At 46.2% G+C, this 22,058-nt stretch overlaps 2 protein-coding genes across 2 annotated transcripts in view; one reads left to right on the plus strand and one right to left on the minus strand.

Annotated features, from left to right (window-relative positions):
* Positions 1 to 22,058, plus strand: part of ANTXR1 (ANTXR cell adhesion molecule 1) — a 221,186-nt gene that overhangs the window by 196,011 nt on the left and 3,117 nt on the right. The gene's annotated exons all lie outside the window — the stretch shown is intronic.
* The window catches only part of GFPT1 (glutamine--fructose-6-phosphate transaminase 1), a 51,964-nt gene continuing 47,476 nt past the window's right edge, over positions 17,571 to 22,058 (minus strand). Inside the window, exon 19 of the mRNA XM_048829197.2 lies at positions 17,571 to 21,785. Coding sequence (XP_048685154.2) covers positions 21,741 to 21,785 — 45 coding nt within the window. The 3' untranslated portion in view covers positions 17,571 to 21,740. The remainder of the gene's footprint in view (positions 21,786 to 22,058) is intronic.

Genomic DNA, 22,058 nt, shown 5'->3' on the forward strand with positions numbered 1-22,058 from the left:
TGCCAACAAAACTCACAGTGTAGACCCAGCTATGCTGATGGAAGAGCACGTTCATCAATGTAACTAACCTCATTCCAGGAGGTGGTGGTCCTACTCCAGCAGAAAAAATACCTTCCATCAGTGTTGGCTGCATCTTCGCTATGGGACTGTGTTGCCTAAGGTTATGTCTACACCATGCACCGTTGGCAGCTGCATGCAGGGTATGCGTAGCTACACGCCACAAGGAAAAGCCAGCTGGGTCCGCACACTGCAGTGTGTAGCTACACATCTCGGTGAAAGGCTCTGGCAGGGGGAGGCAGTAGAACGCTACATTGCTAAAATAGCAGTGTAGACACGGCAGCACGGCTTAGGCGAGTAGAGAACCATGTAGGGTAGGTACTCAGGTACGTACCCACACCCTTCAGATGTCTTTTCTCGCCCAAGCCGAGCCTCACCATCTACCCTGCTATTTATACCCGTGCGAAGGGGGAGACCCGTGTGTGTACGCTGCACACCGCCAAAAGAAATGTGCAACGTAGATGTACCCCAAAAGCGTCTGCTTGTGATTTAACTTAATCCACTTCCAGAGAAATGAGGCCTTCAGGTGCAGTGTAGATGTACCCAAAGAGTCAGTCATTCCCCTCTACTGTTTACAATCTAAATAGACAAGACCAGATAAAGAAATCCAGATCTGTGCAGTAAGGGCCAGATCCAACCCCTGTGGGAGCTTTTCCATTGATGTCCCTGGACTATTGGATTAGATACTTCCATTGTGGGATCAGCCCAGTGTAACTTTCTCTCCTTTTAGTGGCTCCCACTCAGTCTTTGAACTGAAATTTGCAAGTGGAATAATACAATCCCTTCCCTATGCTCAGGCAAGTGTGTGTGTGAGGGAAATTAATAGGCCAGAACTGCACAGATGGCAGAAGCTTTCTGCACCCTTGAGGAGCGCCGGCTCAGCCAGACTTTACACAGCTGAGTTAGCCGGTTGGGTGACACATACGTCGTGTGTAATATATTTCCCCTCCGCTCGCAGTGGAAAACCACACTGGCTCCTTATCTCCATCAGTCTCGCCAGGATTAAGTTCTAGCAGCAACATGCTTTAATAACTAAAAATCTGTCACCCTCATTTCTGGCAAGGACCTGGGCATCTCTGAGCCTGCACAGAGTCTTTCATCCAGGGATCGCTGAACGCTTTCTAAACGTGAAACTGATTTAGGCTGGGAGGTAGGTACATTGTTGTCCCCATGAGCAGGGAGGGCTCACAGCTCGTTTGCTCTGGTTGACAGTGTACCTCTAGGGGTGTGGTGTATTAGGAACTGTGTTAGCATTACAAGCTAACACTTTACATTGTGAGGGGTTTCCTGATCCTGCTTGCAGGCAAGAGGGCATGCGATCTGGGCCTTCAAAAGGGTGATCAGTCCAGAACAAGGTTGCTTGAGCTGTACCTTTCTGCCTTCGGGACCAGCCAGCTTTTGTGTCTCTCAGTAATTGGTTGCTGTGTGTTAACTTTTCTAAATTCTAAGAGATAAAGCAGTGTTCCGTTGGAAGAGTGTAAATGGTTTCCCCCTGCACCTCCCATTGTGTGTGCTGTGAACATAACTATTGTCAGCTCTCATGATATTTGGGGTGTGTGTGTTTTTTTTTTTTTAAGCCTCAGCTCCTGGGATCAGGTGACTATGTGAGAATCTCAGCTTTCAATTTAAAAAAAAAAAAATTAATCCCACGGCTGAGGAGAGAAGCTTGAAAACTTGACCCCCTACTGTCAGTGACCCCACAAATAAAAAGATTCCAAAACTCAATTTAACAACAAATCTCCTAATTTTAAAGCCAATATCATGATTGACAAGTGTTTGGAATTAGAAATTGTGCATAATAATAATACCTAGCTCTTACAAAGTGCTTTTCATCAGTAGCTCTCAAAGCATTTGACAAAGGAGGTGTCAGTATCATTACTATACAACATCAGTACCTAATGCTAGTAACTTGCATGGCAGCATACTCTGTCCAGCCCAATCCTGTTTGCTTTATCCAAGTGAATAACTCCACTGCTTTCAAGAACAGCAAGATTTCTGCTTCTGTGTTTGTATGTATTTCTGCTTGCGTGATCTAGTGGCTAAAGCACTGGACACGGACTTAGATCTGGATTCAGTCCCAGTTCTTCTATTGATCTACTGTGTGACCTGGGGCAAGTCACTTCTCGGTTTCCCTGCCCACCCTCTGTGTGTTGTGTCTATTTAGATTGTAAGCTCTTTGGAACAGAGAATATGTCCTGCCTCCCGCACAATGGAGGCCTGATTTCATTGAGCACCACCAGGCGTGACTAGAACTCAAATGACTTGTTGTGGGAACTCGGCCCCCCTGGAAATCAGGCCTTAAGCCTCTTTGCACCTGTTTCCTCCTCCACACCCCAAACTTACCTGCCTGGGTACGTCTACACTGCAATGAAAGACCTGCGGTGCTGAGTCTCAGAGCGCAGATCAATTGACTCAGGCTGCGGGGCTAAAATAGCAGTGTAGACGTTCAGGCTGGAGCCTGGGCTCTGAAACCTGGTGAGGGGGTGAGTCATGGAGCCAGGGCTCCAGCCTAAGCTCAAATGTCTGCACTGCTATCTTTAATCCTACAGCCAGAGCTCCATGGACCCAGTCAATTGACCCGGGCTCTGAGACTTGGTGTTGTGGGTCTTTTATTGGAGTGTAGACGTACCCTGAGATGCTTAGGACGTGGAAGCCTGGCCTTCAATTTCCAGCTCTGCTGTGGACTTCCTGTGTCCCTTATGTCTGTGCCCCCTCAGTTTGCACCCTGTTAATGGGGCTAGTAGCACTCAGGATAAAAAACATTCAGATGGTAAAGTGCTTTGAGATCTATGGATTGAAAGTGCTGTATAAGAAATAAGCTTTAGCCTCATTTTTTATCCTGGAGGCGATTGAATGTTTGTGAAGCCCTGGGCCATCATGAATTAGGGAACGCCTTTAGGAAGGCACCTAGGTAGAGGCTCCTATAAAAAAGCTTTTAAAACTACCTGGCTGTTGTTTGGTTTAATTCAGGGGAATAAGCTGGGCAAAAAGCAAGGTGTGGAGGTTTCTTTTCCTAGCTGTGGGTTTTGTGATCTGATGCGGTGGAACGGTTCAGGAGCGGAGAGGAACTCGGGCAAACGGCGAACTTGGAGCTAAGAAAAATAACAGCTGCTTTTCAGGGTTTTCCCTCCCGCATTTTGGAAGAGTTGTTTTGTGTATCATAACTCAGCACCGGAGAGCTGAGGTCACCAGGCTGATGCAGGCGTGGTCGCTCGAGGGTGATCAGTTCCAGTCTAGTTTGCAGTGACTTGAGCCACGCAGCTCCTGCTATTTCCCTGGCGAGTCTGAGGGCCGGGCTGGGCTCAGGCGGAGCAGAAACAGTTGATGCTTTGGAGTTCTTAGTATAATCGCAGACTCGGTGACTAAGTGAGGGTCAGATGTGGTGAAAGCGCAGACAAGACACAGGGGCCTTCTCTTATTTTGATTAAATGCCCCTGTTCTTCTGCTCCAGGTGAATCTACAGTGCCTTAAAAATCCTTGTCTCACACAATGACTAAAACGATATTAAAATCCTGCGACTCCTTACTTTCTCCAACTAATCCGCCGGGACTGGCCTAACCTGCCTGTATCCGGTGCCCATTTGTATAATGGGAGCGCCTAAGGCCCCAACCAAGATGTGTGCTCTGTTGTATTAGGAGCTGTACAAATGCGTGCGAGTTCCTGTTCTGAAGAACTTAGCCTAAATAAACGAGACCAATGACAGAAATTATATCTTACCCCCATTTTATAGATGGGAAACTGAGGCACAGAGAGACATGCTTTGGAGGATCTTGGCCTTAAAAGCACGTAACTCCTGTTGATTTCAGTGGGAGTTAAATGCCTAAATTCTTGTTGAGGACCTGGGGCTAAGTGATTTGCCCACAGGAAGTCTGGCCAGGCCGGGGATCTCCTGCATCCCAGCCTAATGGCTTAAACACAAGAGCATTCTTCTTCTGTCTCTCGTTACCACTGTCTGAACTTGAGGTGTGCACAGTAACTGCTCCTTTCCCTTCCCAAGAGCTTGCCATAAATTTTCCAGCTGCGTTTCTCTTGCCATGAGTGGAACCAGAGGCAAATCACTGAGTGGCCTTGGATGACTTTCAGAAGGCAGGATCTCCTAGTAACAAAGAGAAATGGCCTGGTTTTCTCCTGTGGAAATGTTAGGAGTTCCTTTGGGGTTTTTTCCGTCTCCCCAGCCAATTGTGCAACACAGAGCGATGGTAGACAGACAGAATAAATCTAACCCCAAAGCCAGTAAGTGACCCAGACAGATACTCCGAAGGGTTTACAATGAGGTTCTGCACAATCAAATTTCCCTTCCAACGCAGCTGTTTTGGTCTCTGATATTCCTTGTGCCAGGGGCTTTGCTGGGTCATTCATAGGGCTGGCACTATGATTCGGGGCATGCCCACTGAGGTTCTCTTCAGGGGCACCCCCAGAAATGTTCCCCTAGGTATCCCCATGGAGCCAGACAGTGGCTGGCCCCCATGCTTTGCCCACTGAGTCAATGCCAGGCTCAGCCCTTGCCTTTTAGCCTATCCTCCTAGCGCAGTGTGACCCCCCCCCCCCCCGCCCCATCCCTGAGAGGGGACATAGGTTACTAAAAGTGAAGTGAGGCCAGGTAAACCCCTGGGGGGAAGCCCTCGTGCAGGAGCTGGTCCCACAGCAGTGGTGTTGGGGCCCCCCTGCTCATTCAGGTTTGGCCATGACATTTGCATGATTATCATAGAACCCTTATACAGGGCTTTCCATCAGAATGCACTTTACAAAGGAGAGCAGTGTCATGATCCATTTTATTGATGGAGAAACTGAGGCGCAGGGCAGTGACCTGCCCAAGGTCACTCAGAAATCCAGTTGCAGAGCTGGGTGAACCCAGGACTCTTAGTTCCCAGTCCAGTCCCCTATCCACTAGGCCACACTGCCTCCCATTGCAGCAGGATGGCTCTCTGTGCAGCTGTGTCTGCCCTGACTCCTTTCCTTGGAAGGCAGCCCCTGCTGCCGTCACCCATGCTCCTCTCACCACAAGCTTTGGTCCCTGCAACGTGCTCCACGTCTGAGCTGGCCACCAATTGGTTCCCAGGAGCGTTTTCTTGTAGCAATAAAGCCCCGAGTGGTTAGGAACCGGCGTACCCGAGAACGCCTCTTTTCCCCACCCCACCTGCCCCCACCCTGCCATGCTGCCGATCCATCTCATTGCAGAAAGGAGAGGGCTGCCCACCGGGCATCCTCAGGGAGGCCCTTTAGCTCTGGAGCCAGGGGCCCTCCTTGGTGTGGAAACGGCCTGAATCGACTGACCTTTCGGGCATGCTTGGAAGGCCTCCTGGGGAGTGCGGAGGGTCAGTTGGGAGAACGGGGTGTTTACTGCTTTTAAACCAACATTCCTGTTGCGTGGTAGAGCTGTTTGTTTATCTCTCTGTCTTGGGTACTTACGTGGCCCCCATAATCATTAATGTGTTTATCCTCACGGCACGCCTGCAAGGCAGGGCAGGACTGTTGCCCCTGCTTTACAGATTGGAAACTGAGGCACGGAATGACTAAATGACTTGCCCAAGGTTACGCAGTGGAGGAGCAGGGAATGAGTCTCAGGCTAGCCCCATAAGCCCTCCTTCCTCCCCAGGGTGGCTAGTGCAGTGGATTGGTTGGGTCTTGTATTTGAACAGGAAAAAAGGAAATCCTTTAGTTGTTCCCCCTCAGGGATGGGCAACCTGAGAACGCCATGAAAACCTCCCCTCCATCAGTTCAGGGCTGGCGCCCGCTAGTGGAAGAAATGTGGATTGTCATTCCCTGCCCCAGTGCTGCTGATAAACGAAGGAGTTAGATCTCCAGGGTTTCCTTTCATCTCCAATAAATTCATCTAAACGGAGGATGAAATCCTGGCTCTGTTGAAGCTGTTGGGAGTTTTGCTGCTGATTTCAAGGGGACCTGGATTTCACTCCTAGATTTTGCAGTGACCTCTGGTTACCTCTTCCCCGAAGAATGTGGAATTGTTTGGAAGAACCTGTTCCAAATTCTCACACGGAGATGATGTCACACTTATTGGAGTTGATTTTTCCTTTAGCGAGGCAGTCTGTGCATTTCAGCTTTTAGATCAGTAATACTTGAAGCCCAAGAAAGGTCCGCATAGGCACTTCCTGGCCACTTCAATATGGGGAAAGGCATGGAATTTAAACCAAGGCACAAAATTTAGTTATGCACCAAAACCATCTACATTCCGTCTCTGCCCTCGAATCTCATTGCATACTTGTCAAACAGTTCTTGACCTCGGCTATGTTTCTTGGGTGCTAGGAGCCAAGAGGGGTAGGAACCAGCCAAGAAAGATGCATTTGTAGCTTCCAGCACAAATGTTCTTCATTTTCTTTTTAAAACAATCCTGGTTTTTTAAATCCCATGGGCGGAGGGGGGGAGTGGGGAATGGAGATCTTGTTATAAAAATGTTTATCTTTAGGCCAAGTTTTTCAAAAGTGCCCAGTGACTTCTGGATGCCTTAACTTTGGAGATACCCACCTGAGATGCCCTAAAAGGCCCTAATTTTCAAAAAGTGGTCTTTGAAAATCAGGTCCCTCTAAGGAATGTCAAGCTAGGCTCCTTTGATAATCAGGCCATTAGTGGCGCTATGCGAAGCAGGGAAGATTAATGCACTATTTCGAAGCTTTCTGAGATCAGAGATCGTCACTGGTTTTAATTCTTTGCTTTAAACAAAGGAGAACTTGGTATGCTTGTTTTCCTGTGCCGAGGAGGAGACTAATTCTGCTCTTACAGTAATAGTCACTATGTAAGCTAATTACAGAGAACTGTGCCGTTAGAAAAATATTCCCTTTTAAGGAGCACTGTATGCGCTCAGTTCTGGTAAAATGGACATAATGCGACAGGAATTCTGGGGCTAAAACGTGCAGCAGACCAAGCTGTGACTTCCTCTCCAGCCAGAAATAGTCCACGTATCAGTGCAACTAGGCTAAAGAACCCTTCTCCATCCCTGGGACTGCAGTGGGAGTCTTGCCTGAGGAAGGACTGCAGGATCAGGCCGTAACCCTCCCCCCTTCCCCCACGCTCCCCCCCCCCGGCCCCGCAAGTTGTCCATAAAAGAACAAGTCTCGGAGCTATGGTGGGGAAACTATATTTTCCTAGCCAACTGGGGCTACGGGGGTGTCGCACACAGGGAGAGAAATTTTGGACCCTTGGATATTCCTAAAATAGCTACATTCAAAAAGGGTCTAATTTGGGTAAGGGTCTAATCCTGCTGCCCCTGAAGCCCATGGCAGTCTCATCACTGATATTACTAGCCGCAGGATCAGCTCTACCAACCTGCCTGTCCAGCTCTTCCTAGGCAATGAATAGAAAACTAGTGGGGAGTGTGGAACCAGCCCCTCCCACAAACCTACAGGGAGAGTCAAGAAGCAAGGCCCAGATGTTTTTTCAGCCTCCCCAGCCCCTCTTCCCCCGGGGTTTTGTCTCACTCAATACTCCATGCAGATGGATCTTCAGCTCCTGGGACTCCCTCAGTGAATACAGGCTTGTGTTTCTGTTTGTGGTGAAGCTGGGCAACCTGCACCCGCTTAGGGTAGCGGTTGTGTCAGTCGGCCTTGGAGACAGCTGGGATTTCCCATTAAGCTGTGGGGCTGTCCATTCAGCATGCAGAGCGCTGCTGGCCGGCAAAGGGAATGTAACGATGCAGGTGGGGATTAGGATGTCACTCCACGCCCTAACGCAGCTTGTTTAATACAGCATGCATGGGCACACGCATCTGAGGCTCCGAGCCCAGTTACTAGAGATGGGAAACATAAAAATTCAAATTTGGAATCCTTTTCTGTAAGGGGATGGCAAGACCTGGGTTCAAGGAATAGCATAGGGAATAGAAGTCTTTAAACTATGATCTAAGGACTTCAGTGACTCAGCCAGGGGTTTGGGGTCTGTTACGGGAGTGGGTGGGTGAGGTTCTGTGGCCTGCCACGTGCAGGAGGTCAGACTAGATGATCATGATGGTCCCTTCCGGCCTTAAAGTCTGAATCTAATGCCTGACATTCAACAAGTCGCTTCCCTATCTGTAGAACAGGGACAATCCTTCCTTTTATAAAGTCTGCCCCAACGTCACATTTACCTCTTTGTTCCCTTCTCGCTAGGAGCTTTCTTGAACCAACAAGTTAAGGCTCACCTCTAGTGTCATTTTGAAAGGTTTCTTTTCCATGTGCAAAGAGCAGCCCCATAGCTGGAGTCGAAAAGGATTCATTTCAGAGCAATGGTCCATGAGCCTCCAGGTATCCATAAAGTAGGGAGGGGGAGCGTCAGGATATATGGAATCTTTCTTAAAGGATGTTTAAAAAAGCACACAACCAGCCATAGACACACCAGGCTTGTGTCCCAGCTTTGTCTCTCTTGTTTACCAGGGACTACCCACAGTGATATCTAATGGCTGAACAGAATACTGCAAATATAAATTGGGGGAGGTTTGCGGGAGACAACCGCCCTACCAAATTGTGGTCCACACTGTGACAAAGTTCGAGAACTCCTGGCTTGCTTTTTAGAATAAGTGATGAGAGAGAGCACAGTGTGTGTATCTCCTCTTTAAGAGACTGCAGCTGTTCTGGAGGGGGAAATGGCTGCTGTATCTGCACACAAGCAGTTATTAGAAAATTTAAATGGGGAGTACTGAAGGAGAGCGCACTGGACTAAACCATTTGATCTAGTGTGCAGGTGGCAGGGTGGTGGTCGTGGCCTGTGCTATGCAAGTGGTCAGGTTAAATGATCTGGTCTCTTCTGGCCTTAAACTCTGACTGGGACTCGGGAGACTTGGGTTCTATTCCTAGCTCTGCCACTGGCCAGCTAGGTGACCTTGGGCAAGTCGCTTCCCTTCTTTGTGCCTCAGTTTCCCCATCTGTAATATGGGTATAATGAGACTGACCTCGTTTTATAAAGTGCTTTGAGAACTACTTGATGTATTTGTAGCTACACGCATCGCAGGTCTGAGCCTCAAAATCTAGTTGGTGGTGGGTTCTGTGACTTTGGCCAGGGCCTCATTTCTCATTCAAGTTACTCTTCGCTGAGCAACCCAACAGCCCTGGATTCAGGCAGTCGTGTCTCTGCTGATGCTGGCATGGAGTGCGTCATGCCATTTCTCTGTCCCGTTCAAATCCCGCGCTCTGCGGCGCGCAGAAAGAAGAGCTCCGAGGTTGTATTCACCCATCATTGCTAGGTCACTTCATGTCAACCGCCCTCGCCGGTGCAGCACCCAGACTGAAGCGGCCTCGCCCACGTACAACGCCCACGTTCAGTATTTTCAAGTTGAAACTTTTCCAGCTGCGTTGGCCGTTCCTGCGGCACAGCTTGGGATGGTGCACGGGTCCAGAGTGTGACCCTGGCAGACCGACTGACACAGCAGGAACAGCGCAGGTGCAGTTCGCAGGGGATCGATTATAACTTATCGCCAGGAGCCAAAGCAAGGTCAGAGACGTAGGAAAGGGTACTGGGAATGAGGAGAACCTCCGGAGCTTGGTGTTTGATTTAGTCATATAAACCTACAAGCCCTTTTCCCCCACACACATTCCTGATCCGGTGTTCAGAGTCCCGAGAAGTTGAGCGAACACCCTTCTCTTCCCCCACAAGCTCACATTGAGTTTGGGTCACTTATTACTTTGTGGCTGGACAGTCCAGTGCTAGGAACTCCTGCCGGGCTTCAGTTTATTGGCATGCCTGCCACGTTGGTTTCATCTCGGCAACGTGCTTGCCTTCCCTGCCCTAGGTCTGGCAATGCCCCGCAGAAGTGGCCTTTCTTGAGCTGATTCATTCATTCATGTTCTGCTCTGTCCTTGAGCCCTTCCTGAAGGAAGCCTGCCAGTCAGACTAGGTTCTTACATGGTGCGCTGGTTCTGTAAGCCAGACTGTGCTCTAAACAAACACTGTCCTCTGATACCCCACACTTAGCAAAGTGATTAGTGAGCAAAGCCCCCTATTTTGCCTTGTGATTCAAAAAAAATCTATCTGTCTGATTTTTTTGGTGAGGTTAGGTGGGGATTTGCACGGCGTTCAGCAATTCCTGGCCCGGCATAGCCCCCTCAATCCTTTCGAAATGTCTGGCTTCGCAGGGTTCATGTTGCATTAATAGAACTGTCAGGCTACTTGATTAAGGAAGACTTGGTTGGCTTTTTTGAAAGACTGAGCACGGCTGTAAATCTCACAGACACGCCCAGCGGCGTCCATCCTCCTTAACAGGGAAGATGCTTCAAAAACTGCTTTCAAAGGAATACAAAAGGAGTGTCTCCCTGCAGCTGAGTGAGAGCTGGCTGGGCATCTCCTGCCACTGTCTCTGGTGGCTCTCCTGAGTCTTTAGGCATGTCCTGCAGTTGGTTATTGTATGTGCTGGTGCTTTTCAATTTCCCCTCCTTTTGGTTTCAGCAATCCCCGTGCCTGGCACTCGCTCCACAGTTTCCGATCCTCCGTCCGTTCACGCCTCCAGGCAGAGTTCCTCTGGGCGGCGTCCACCGACTCCCTTGACGCCTTCGAGGAGCAGTGGATGCCGGCCGGGGTTCTCTGCTCGGTGTCCCTGTCAGGTTCCCTTCGTTTGACCCTTTGACCGCATTCCTGTCCCTGTTGTTCATTAGTTGTCCCCTGTAATTTGGCTTTCCAGGTCCTGTGGACCCTGCTCTTGGGCTGGGGGGCGGGATCCTTTAGCAGTGGGCGGGCGAAGTCCCAGTCAGACTTGCTCCACAGTTAGGTCTTAGCTGGCTCTGCTAGTTGCAGGCCTGCATGCATCCCATCTTTCCTGCTGCTACTAAAGCATATTGGTTCCCACTGCAGCTCGTGTAATGGCTCCAGGAGGAGACCTGCATGGCCTCAGAGCTACCAGCTCTTTGCTCGATTCGTAGCGGGCACCCACAGACAAACACCAAGGGAAGCCAAGAGCAGAGTTCGTTTACTGCACTAAACAAACCCGGAAGCTAGTTTTGTCAGAAAAACAACAACTGTTTTTTCCATTTGGGAGAACGGACACATGCTTGTTTTGTTTTTCCCAGTGAAAACCGCCCCCAAAACACAATGAAAATAGGGATTTTCATGAAAATGTGTTTTGTCAAAAGGGGAGGGGGGACAAAAGAGCTGTGATGAAAAAGTTTCAGCCAGTTTTAGAACCTAATTCCTGGAGGACCCCCCCCCCCCCATGGGACTAAGGATATTGTGCAGCAACGGAATCTGGAGTCTTCATTTAAAATGCCAGGGGGTGGATTGTTGTAATCTTTGCTCTGTGGCTGGGGATATTAATGGGAGAGCAAGCAGCTGGAGTCTGAACTGTGTACAGCTGATTGCTGCTGGCTTGTTGCCTGCTCGAGTGTGACTGGGCTGCTTTGCTTAGGAGGAAGATCAAAGATTCAAGCAGGAGAGAGGGTCAAGCATCTATTTAGGAGGAGGAATAGTCTATGTGAGAGAGGCAGGCAGTGCTGAGCAAAAGGTTTAGGTCCGGTGGCATTTCGCTGGTAACTGGTTCTGCTGAGTTTTAATCCGCCCCTGTACAGGTCAAGTTTCAAGACGGTCTGTTCCCCTACCTGCCCTGTCCCCTGCTAAAGAGGAGTGGCTTTGCAACGAATGTGGAATTCTGCCCTGTGGCAAGCGTCGCATGGAGACAGCCTCTGAATTACACACACACACAGAGCCACGTGGCAACCCCCCTCCTCCTGAGGATTCCAGAAATTGAATTAAACCATATTTTTGGTAGCGTAGGCCAGTAACGAGCTGTGTTTTCTCCAGCCAAGGAAAGATCAGGCGTTGCAGGAGCTGTGATGGATAACCGGGGGTAATAATGTATAGGATGTTAAATAACTGTCAGGGCAGATCCTGCGGTGTCTGCTCATGACGGAGGGGTATGAGTCATGTCTCAGATAAGCCACAGAGGAGGTGAAGGCAAGCGCTCACTCGCACGTTGCGGGCGCTGTACAGGCAGAAAGCGCCCTAGGAATCCAAATAGTAGGGGGTACACTTGAACAGGCCTGTACGGTGGTGATCAGAGTGAGAATGTCGGTGTTTCTCATCTGCTTCTTTGTTTTTTAAATGACTGGTTGATGCATGTAACAAAACCCTGCTCCCTCCAGGAGGAGAGGCTGTAAAAACCTGCCTGAATTAGTTTTACCCTGCGGCATCGTCCTGTTTCCATAACCAAGCTTTCCCAGCGTTGCTGGGGGCGAAGAGGTTCAGAAAGCTGGGGAATATAGCCCCAGCCCCCGATTCCCGAGGAGCATAACTCCAAGAGCTGTGTGTGTGTTGACCTACACCCCCTCTCCTCCATACTTGGGACTTGCTCTTCACCCAGTTGCATAATTTAGAGCAGCCTTCCGCTTGCTCTCGTTTATAGCCCAGGGGGCTTATGTGGAAGCTGTAAAGAGCTGGGAGACGGGGATCCCCAGTCATACCCCTTATGCTGACTGGAGGGATGGGGACTGGTGCTGCTACATCAGCTCTGTGCTACCAGAAGATCTATCCCCGTATACCACGTGCACCGGTGGCTGGCCACACCAGCGTTAGCAAAGCTGTGAAGCAGCACAGAACTCCTCCAATACAGCAGATGAGTGGGACTTATCAGTCTGCCTTGTTGTTCAGTTGCATTACTGTGGGCTTGGACCGTGAGGATAGTGCATTGTTTTGTGCACAAGCCAGACTCCGCGGTGTTTGGATTGTCGCTAGGGCAGAGATTTGTTTAAAACTGTTTTATATCGGCATGTCGTAACCCGTGGGGGCTCTTTCATCTTACATTTAAAAACAGCGTTGGGTAATTTGTGGAGCTAACTTTTCACCCAACAGCGAGTGTTCCTTTGTTGCTGAGTGAATGAGGATCTCACTCCTTATGAACAAACTGGGCAGATCCGATAGATCAGTCTTCTTGTTTCAAACACCCTTTACACCTGCCTGCTGTCTGAACAAGATATGAAAATGGTGGATTCTCTTTAAATCATGAGTTGAGGACTTCAGTAACTGAGCCAGAAGTTAAGGGTCTGTTACAGGAGTGGGTGAGGTTCTGTGGCCTGCAATGTGCAAAAGGTCAGACTAGATCAGTGGTTTTGAAGATGTGGTCTGGGGACCCCCGGCGGTCTGCAGATTAAGCTTTCCAAAGGGACTCACACCTTACTTTGGAATTTTTTAGGGGTCTGCAATTGGAAAAAAGGTTGAAACCCACTGGATTAGATGATCGTGATGGTCCCTTCTGTGTCTAAATCTGAGTCTAAAACACGCCTTGTAGAAGTTATGCTGAAGTTATTACAGAATCTGATCGTGCACCTAACATTACCAGCTTGTGTCTCTGTTTTTAGAGAATCTTAGGGACCCAGATTTCAAGACTTGTATGTAAAAACGCCAACACCCAAGTTGAATGGAATATTAGAACGCCAGGATGACAGGACTGTCCAGGGCACAGTTACTGTGAGGTCTGAGCATCGAACACTCTTTACATGTATTTATCTCCACAACACCCCTGTGAGGGAGGGATGTGCTATTATCCCCGTTTGTACAGAGGGCAGAGCTGAGGCCCGAAGACACTGAGGATCCTAACTCTCAGTGACTTCAGTGGGTGTTAGGTGCCTAAATCTTTTGAGGATCTGGACTTCGGTGACCTGCCAAAGTCATACCGAGAGTATGGCAGAGCAGGGGGCAGGAAATCCAGGGCTCCTAAATCCCAGGATAGCGCTGACCACTAGCCCTTCAGGCTCCAGCAGTTGTTAGAGGTACAGTTTGTAACAGAGTAGGATAAATGAGGGGAGAATTGGAAACACTCTGACTTAAGATTTGGAATACTAGAAGTGAAGGTGGCAAGGAGTAGCATGCGGGGGGGACCAGTGGGCAGCAGGTTAGAAGTTGGAGATGAATAGGAAGGACAACTCCCACATACTCTTAACTGGAGAGGTTTCTATTGTGTGCTTCTAAATGTTCCCCATTAAGGCTCTATCCTCTTGTACGATAATTTGCACCACCGACTACCCTGCTGGTATTTACGCTAGTGGAATCCCTTATCATAGATCCAATGTCCAGGTATAAGCAGAGTTTATAACACCTGTGCGTGGTACCGATATTAATGGTCTTGCAAATAAATCCACGTAGCTATATTGGAGGAACTTGCACCCGTGTAGACAAGCCTTAAGATGAGGCCTGTGCTGTGAAAGTGTTCTAAGATGCACTTTTACGGTCCCCAAAAGCAGCAAATCTTCGATCAAATAAATGTATTTTTCAGATTTAGGAGAACAACGAAGCACAAAGGGCCACAAAGATTTTTAAGGGTATTTAGCAGCCTAATGAGGCAGATGGGGACCTGGTGATCTCATTGGGAGCTAGGCAGCTATATGCTTCTGTTAATCTCATTACAGAAAGGTATGTAATACCTTTAAAAATCTGGCCCAAACCTGCAGAGGATGGAACTCTGATGTCAAAGGACACTCTGTGCATAAAAGGGCTGGCAGGAGCTGGACCCACTGCTGCCTTCATTGCAGATATCCTACTAGGTTTAGTCATGTGAAGATTTCAGAGGTAGCTTGGCCTAAGTGGATCGCGATTGGACTATAAATCAGGAGACCTGATTCCATCCTTAGCTGTGCTTCTGACCTGACCTACTATTTGACCTTAGACATGCCACTTTGTCTGTTTCCCCTTCTAGCGTATACCTGTTGCACAGGTATATTTAGAGTGTATTATTCTATAGTACAGTGGTTCTCAACCAGGGCTCCATCAACTCATCTAGCTATTTGCCTAGTTTTACAACAGGCTACAGAAAAAGCACAAGCAAAGTCGTACAAACTAAACTGTCCTACAATGGCTTGTTTATACTGCTCTATATATTTGTGTGTGTGTGTAAGGACAGTATTTATATTCCAATTGATCTATTTTATAATTGTACGGTAAAAATGAGAGTCCGTAATAGAGGGACACTTTTTTTGGTCTGATTTTAAAAGCAAGTCGTTTTTAAGTGAGGTGCAACTTGGGGGTACTCAGGACAAATCAGGCTCCCGAAAGGGGTACAGTCGTCTGGAAAGGTCGAGAGCCACTGATCTAGTATATTCTCTGCCTAGCATGAGGGTGGCCTGCTCTTGGTTGTGGCTTCTAGATGTTGCAAAATCTGTAATGCAAATTAATGAGAACTACTCATATGGGTTAGTGACCTGGCAATGTTGTTAAGCTGGTGTTTGGGGGATTAGTCCATGGAGTTGAGTTAGGAATGAATTTGGCTGAGAGTCAAAACAGCCACTTGGATCATTGCTTGAGCGTAAGTTTCATTTATTTTGACAACTGTTAGTGCTTCGGGCCTACATTCACAGGCTAATGTGTGCATCGCTGCCCTCTGCTAGATGCAATCGCAACTACAGCTGCTGTAAGAGACTTTCCATTAGGCCAAGTGGCAGGACTGGAGGGTTGGTTTTTTTGTAATCATGGTTAGGGTGACCAGATAGCAAGTGTGAAAAATCGGGACGGGGTGGGGGGTAAGACCCTATATAAGAGAGACCCCAAAATCGGGACATCTGGTCACCCTAGTCATGGTGTGAAGAATATTGGCAACCATGTTTTAGATTCCAAAGCTGGAAGGAACCATTGTGATTACCCAGTCTGACCGCTTGTATAACATAGGCCAGAGAACTTCCCGAACATAATTCTTTGGATGTTGTTCTAAAAGATTCATTCTGTCTTGATTTTTAAAAAGGGTTGAGGATGGAGAATCTTCCACAACGCTTAGGGTAAATTGTTCCAATGATTAATTACTCACTGTTAAATATGTACACCTTATTTCTAGTCTGAATTTGTCTAGCTTCAACTTCCAGCCATTAGATTGCGTTAGACCTTCCTCTGCTAGACCAAAGAGCCCATTATCAAATATTTGTTCCCCATAGGCTATAATCAAGTCACCCCTTAACTTCCTCTTTGTTGAGTTAAATAGATTGAGCTCTTTGATTAGACTCATTCTCATAGCTCTTCTATGATCCTTCATCTGTAGGCACCAGGACTGGACACACCAGTGCCAACAGAGGTAAAATAATCTCAAGCTTCCCCTGTTTATGCATCCCACAATGTTTAGCTTTTGGTCACATTCAGAGCTTGTTTTCAGCTGATTGTCCAGCCACACCCCCCACATCTTCCAGCTACTGCTTCCCACAATAGTCCCCCATGCTATACATATGGCCCAGGTTCTCTGGTCCTATGTTAAATGAAGACTTCTCTAACTGTAGCAAGTTATCGTAAGCCTGCTTACATTCGATGGCTATTATAAGGTGATAGCAAATGTGACATTCTTGCTATTCTGGTCCTGAGCGAAGTTACCATGGTGAATTAGGCATGCAAATAACCAGAGAACCAATCAGTGTCATCTCTGATAGTACTTAATGGCTCTGTGTAATTGGTTAAGAAAAGGTAGTTCCCTTATCCTGACTCCTGGGCCATAGGCAGGAGAGGCAATGCTAGTAATGTATTCACTGTACTTCAGAGTTGGATAAGTATAGTGTTTTCAATGCATAGGGAAGGCTCTGAGTTAGCTTTTCTCTGGCACAGCTTTTAAACTTTCTACCTTAATTTGGTGCTAGAGGTACAAGCCATGCAAAGGTTGGCCTTTAAAGTGATTCACACAGATACTCTATCAATTGCTTCTCAAGGTGGCAAACCAAGGAACAACAGTAGCTGGTGAGAGATGGCCTCTGGTATTCTCCCCTGCAAAGAGATGAGTCAAATATCTATGGGTTTGACTTGGAGGATGGGATTTCAGACTTAGACTCTTCTGCTTTTGGGGGCTTAACTTGCTGGGTTTGTTTAGGCATTTCTTAGCAATGAACTATCTTGATTGATTATCTCTCAGCTGCTGTCTTATGAGAAACTGCATGATCTTGGCGCTCTATACTTCTATTACTATAAAAACCTCACAGCAGGAATGCCCCTATCCTATTTATGTCCTTGTGTATTACAAGAGCAAGTAGCCAACCCACTGAAAGGTGACAAATTCAAAACTGGAGTAGGTCTGACTCCATTCTTTAGAACTCAGTCACAAGATATCAGTGAGGCCAAGAGCATGGTAGGATTCAATCAGCATCAGTCATTTCTGGGGAGGTTCTACGTGGAAGGGGGTATATTTTGCTGCTATACCTCCTGGAATCAGTTCAGTTGCTGTGTACCTACGACTCAGGTTTTTAAATCTGTATTAAAATGCTCACGCAGTGGGGCATGAATCTATCTCTAAGTGACATGGTTTAGGAGAAGCCTGCCCCTTAGGAAAGCTTATTCTATAATTGTCCATTGCGGAGGAGCTTGTTATATTTCCAACTGGAGCACTGAGTGCTGGGGCAGATGGATGACTCTCTTCTGATTAAGTATGGCAATTACTACATTCATGGAAGTTAGATGCCAAGATGATTCCCATAATCCTGCTGCCCTAAGGGTGAAGCTGTATTCCTAAATCAGTAGTGGGAGTCTTAGAGCTCTGCAATCATATATTGAATTCAGTTAAAACTTTTTAGAGAATAATGCTCCTTCTACGGATGGTTTTAGCAGTAGAAAATTTCACATGATGGATTTAACTAAAGACCACATCTCTCCACTTAATGTTGGGCACTTCATTTTATTCAAAGGGTGAGATACAAAACTCAAATTATAAAATACGACACACAAAACTAAAACATTTTCTGCAGACAGCATATAACAGGAAGCAAGATACCGAATGGTCCCCATAAACCAACTCAGCTGGATATGTACATGCAAAGGAAAACAATGGTAATACTTGCCACTTCAAATGTCTGTTTACACCCACTGAAGACGGAAAGGAAACTAAGTTAGCTTTCAATTCAGACAGATACCAATGGTTTTCTGTCAGTTTTCTCACACTGGGGAGGGATCCCATGTCTTGAGGTAAATGTCTAACGGGTACTTGCTTCGGGCCTAACCTTCGCCACAACTAAGCGTTCACAATCTGCTTTAGCACGGCTTACTCTGTTTGCAGACCCCTTCATCTTCCAGTCTGCCTGTGTTCTGAAGGACTAGCAGGTGACTTCTGGAGGAGGGAAGAGCTGTACAACATCCCCTAGTAAAGGCATCGCCAGTCCCAGGGTATGTCTACACTACTGTCTGTTGTGACCGCAGCACACGAGTCCTGGATGGGCTTGTATAGCCAAAGCTTCACCGCCATTGTTACTTGAACTAAATAGCTCAGGTGTGTCCTAAAAGTGCTACAGTCACACCACTGAGTGCACCCCTTTAGTCTCCCAGTTGGCAGTCCAGTAACCAGGCTTGACCAGACTTGCTTCTGGAACATAGTCACTGGGCTCTGGTTTTCAAACATTCCTAGGGATTTTGTCTCCTGCGTTGTAAATACAAGTTGGGTGAAGATTTTTAAAACTACTACTTCTGCCCCCACCCCCGTCTTTGAATAGTAATTTAAAAAGTATACCTCCACATTTTTGCCATGAATTGCACAATTTGCCTTTGAGCAAACCAAGCATACTTCATTTAACCCACCAGTGCCAGAAGCATATTGACATTATTTCTAGGTGGGGATTACACTGGAATTTGTTAATCTTGCCTTTGAAAAACTGTTCAAATGTTTTTAGGACAACCCCTTTATTGGCACATAATTTAAACTAGGATAGAGGCCAGGTTTGTTGCCTCTGGGTCTTGCTGTTCAGTAAAAGTTGAGGCCCAAAGAATATCCACAGTAGGAGAGCTTTCCTTGTGAGCAAAGTACAGATCAGAGTAACTTAGTCCATAAATGGAGAGGATGCTAGTTAAAACCTTACCCTGGCAAAACCCATAGTGTACTAATCATGGGACACGCTCTAAGTGCCATTGTACTGGTAAATATGGCAAGATTTTAAAAAAATACACTGCCTCCTCTTGAGGTCTTTTATGCAATACTCTAACAACGGGCAGTGCGGCTTAGCAGGATTGAATGGCTTAAACCTTTTCCAGTCGTGACCGTGTTTCTGCTACTGTATACTCTGGTATCAAGTTCCAGGAGTGAACTTGCATGAGAAGAGCAGAGTTCTTTGTCTGAAAAATTGTCTAGTTCTATATTTCAGTAAGTTAAAAATACTCTGGCTTTGTTAAATAATTGGTAGGAAACCTTCAATGTCTTCTCTTGAAATAGCAGCAGGAGTTATTGTTGAACTCTTTATGCACTAAAACAAAAGTGAACATATGCTACATTCTTACTAAAAATTCTTTTCAGACAAGTGTGAGCCGACGCATTTGATTAAGGAATTTTTTTAAATACATCAGTTAGGAAGGAATTAATGTTACTGGCTCAGTAATCTAAACATTCAGTTCGGAGAGCACAAGACATTCTAAAACTTCCAGGTAGCAGCAGGAGGGGGAAACAACATTGTTTCATCAAACTAGCGGGATAAGAAAATCCTGTATACGCTGGCATGGCAATTGGCAAAAATGAGACGCTTTAAGGATATCCTACCATAATCATTCAAAAAAATTCTTCACAGTGAGTGTGTTCTAGAACATTCTTTTTTATGCATTGCAATATCTGATACTCTAGTCACATCATTTCAATTTTACCAGGCTGAGTTTTGGACCTTAATGTAGTTCCCTGGTTTAATCTCTTCCTCTGCAATTTTCATTAGTAACCAATTGAGCTTGATTTTGTAAAGTCTTTGGGGCTGTCCATCCTATCAAAGTAAATGCGTGACTTTGAGATTTTATAAATATTGCAAGGTAAAACAGCTTTGTAGAAACTATCAGACCTACAGCTCTTTAATTTAGTATCCTGTTTCTTTGGTCCTTTTACGAAAAGAAAATAGCTGCACTTGATGTTCTCAATCAGATTTGTACTATGTAGCAATCCTACTTCTGAAATAAAATCCCATCTGTACAAACCTAGACTAGCACTTCTCTTTTTCCCTAATTAACTTGGAAGACGAGCTAGATCTCCAAATCAATTCCTCTCCCTGAAATCTATGGGTACCTCGGAATGCTTCCCCCTTTAAGGGTCTCACTTCCTTACATTAGAATCACAGCATGTTCTCCCCTTGACTTCAGCCCTTCCAAGTTTAACAGCAGCTCCCTCCCTCCTAAAAATGAAACTAACATAAGCTGAGGAAGGTTAAGAGTAAACTGTCTTTAGCTAACATGTAGTGCTGGGCTATATAAAAAATGTTGCTTGTTAGTAAATCATTGTGGGGAAGTCTCAATTGTCAGTTCAGGCTGAGGTGTCTAATGAAATTAGCATCTATTGTAATAGTGTAGGCATTAAATTGCTACCGTTACTACTTCATTCCTAAATACAAATTAATAGCTCAGCACGAATCGTGGCCCCCATACAATGCATTAATAGCTGTACTCAAGCTCTTGCTAAGACAGTAAAACTAAGCAGGGAACAGATCTATGAATAAGATACAAAAATGCAGGAAGTTTACATTATTGACTTCAGTTCATATCAATTTTAAGAATGGGAGAGGGCATTGCTATAGCTACGGTCCTTTGAACCTGTATGAGCAATTGACTACAACCTACTCAGAGCCGTGTTCGACAGGCCCTCTGGTAAAGCAGACTTCTACAAGGTCAAAATATTACATCTTGTGAAGAAGAAAATCCCTAACTATGGCGGCATGACCTTCATGTTCCATTAATAAGCTACAGGCTTCACTTTAAGTCTTACAGTCCTATGTTCTTTTATATGCCTTGGGTATAAACTCTGGCTGTTTACTTCAAACCCACCAATGACATTCATCCTTTTGTTGAAGTTCAGGGTACCTTTGCTATTTCTGCTTTTAATCCAATGCAAGCTACTTAAAATATTGTTCGTAGTCTTGTGAATGAAGCTTTGTTAATTTTCCTGGTCTAATTCTCAAACCCAAACCATATATGCCCCTGAAACTATTTGCTGTCACTAGCACTAAGTAACAGCAGCCATGAAAATGAAAGCCATGCATTCGTTCCCTGCAACTCTCCTGACAAACACTGTCAAGCGTAGCAAGCCCAGACTAACTTTTTGTGCACATACAAGGATCCTGTTCTGAGAGCAAGTTTCTTGTACGTGTTCCAAATCATACTTGCTAACAGCAGCAGTAAAATAAACCCAGCACCTAAATTGGAATTCTCTTTAGTGTTGCAATGGTCCTGTGGGAGCAATAGATTTCTCCTTCTTCCCACACAACAAGGGGATGATATTGTTACATGCTTCCAATATTGGGTCAGCTGCTGCTCTCATTTAGAATGAACTCCAGCAACTCTGGCGTCTGACAGCAGATTTTGGCCCACTGTCTCTGCAGGATTGTCAGTTGCTAGGCATTTGCCCTAGACTAGATCCTTTCTGAGGCTAATTTTAGGCACCCTAACCAAATTACATAAAGGGAAATCCAGTGACTAATCAGAATCTCTCCTTAAATTTTTTTATGTAAACAGGCACAATCTCTTCTAAACCATCGTGTCTGTGTGCTCATTTACGGCCTATTACAGCTCTAATTTCCATGTCAGTTGGTGGCACCTACAATTGACTAAAGTACCTGCATAGATCAGGGAGGTTCCTTTATACCTAAATTATCTCGCCCCTGAAATGATTACCAAGTCTCCTAGTGAGCACCTTTCAACAAAACAAAGCTATTGACAGGGCATATGGAATCAATTTGACAATCACTAATGTAACAATTATGGTGATTTTATACACAAAAGATGATTTGATCTAGGGGACTTTAAAATCAAGGTATTTTGGTACCCAAAAAGTCTCTCCATTTACTTCCCCATACCCCTAAGGTTCAGGCGCACTTTTACTCTACAGTTACAGACTTGGCCAGATTTCTTGGGAAATCAACCTGTAAAAAAAAAAAAAAAAAATTTTGTGAGCAAGACCACACATCACTATTTTACACTTCATGAAAGACAATATTAAATTTACTGGCATTTGTTCAAAGGCTTTTGTCCAAACTAGACCACTCTAGTTTTGTTAAGAGCTCTGGAAATAGTTCGACCAAGAGAATTGTTGTAAATAGATCAGAAAACTTCTCTGGCCCTGATCTAGCTCAAGTGATAATTAAGCTTAATTTTCTGCACCCTCAGGGCGGGGGTGGGGGTGGTGTGTTTGTCTG

Source organism: Caretta caretta, chromosome 26, assembly GCF_965140235.1.
Source record: "Caretta caretta isolate rCarCar2 chromosome 26, rCarCar1.hap1, whole genome shotgun sequence".
NCBI lineage: Eukaryota > Metazoa > Chordata > Testudines > Cheloniidae > Caretta > Caretta caretta.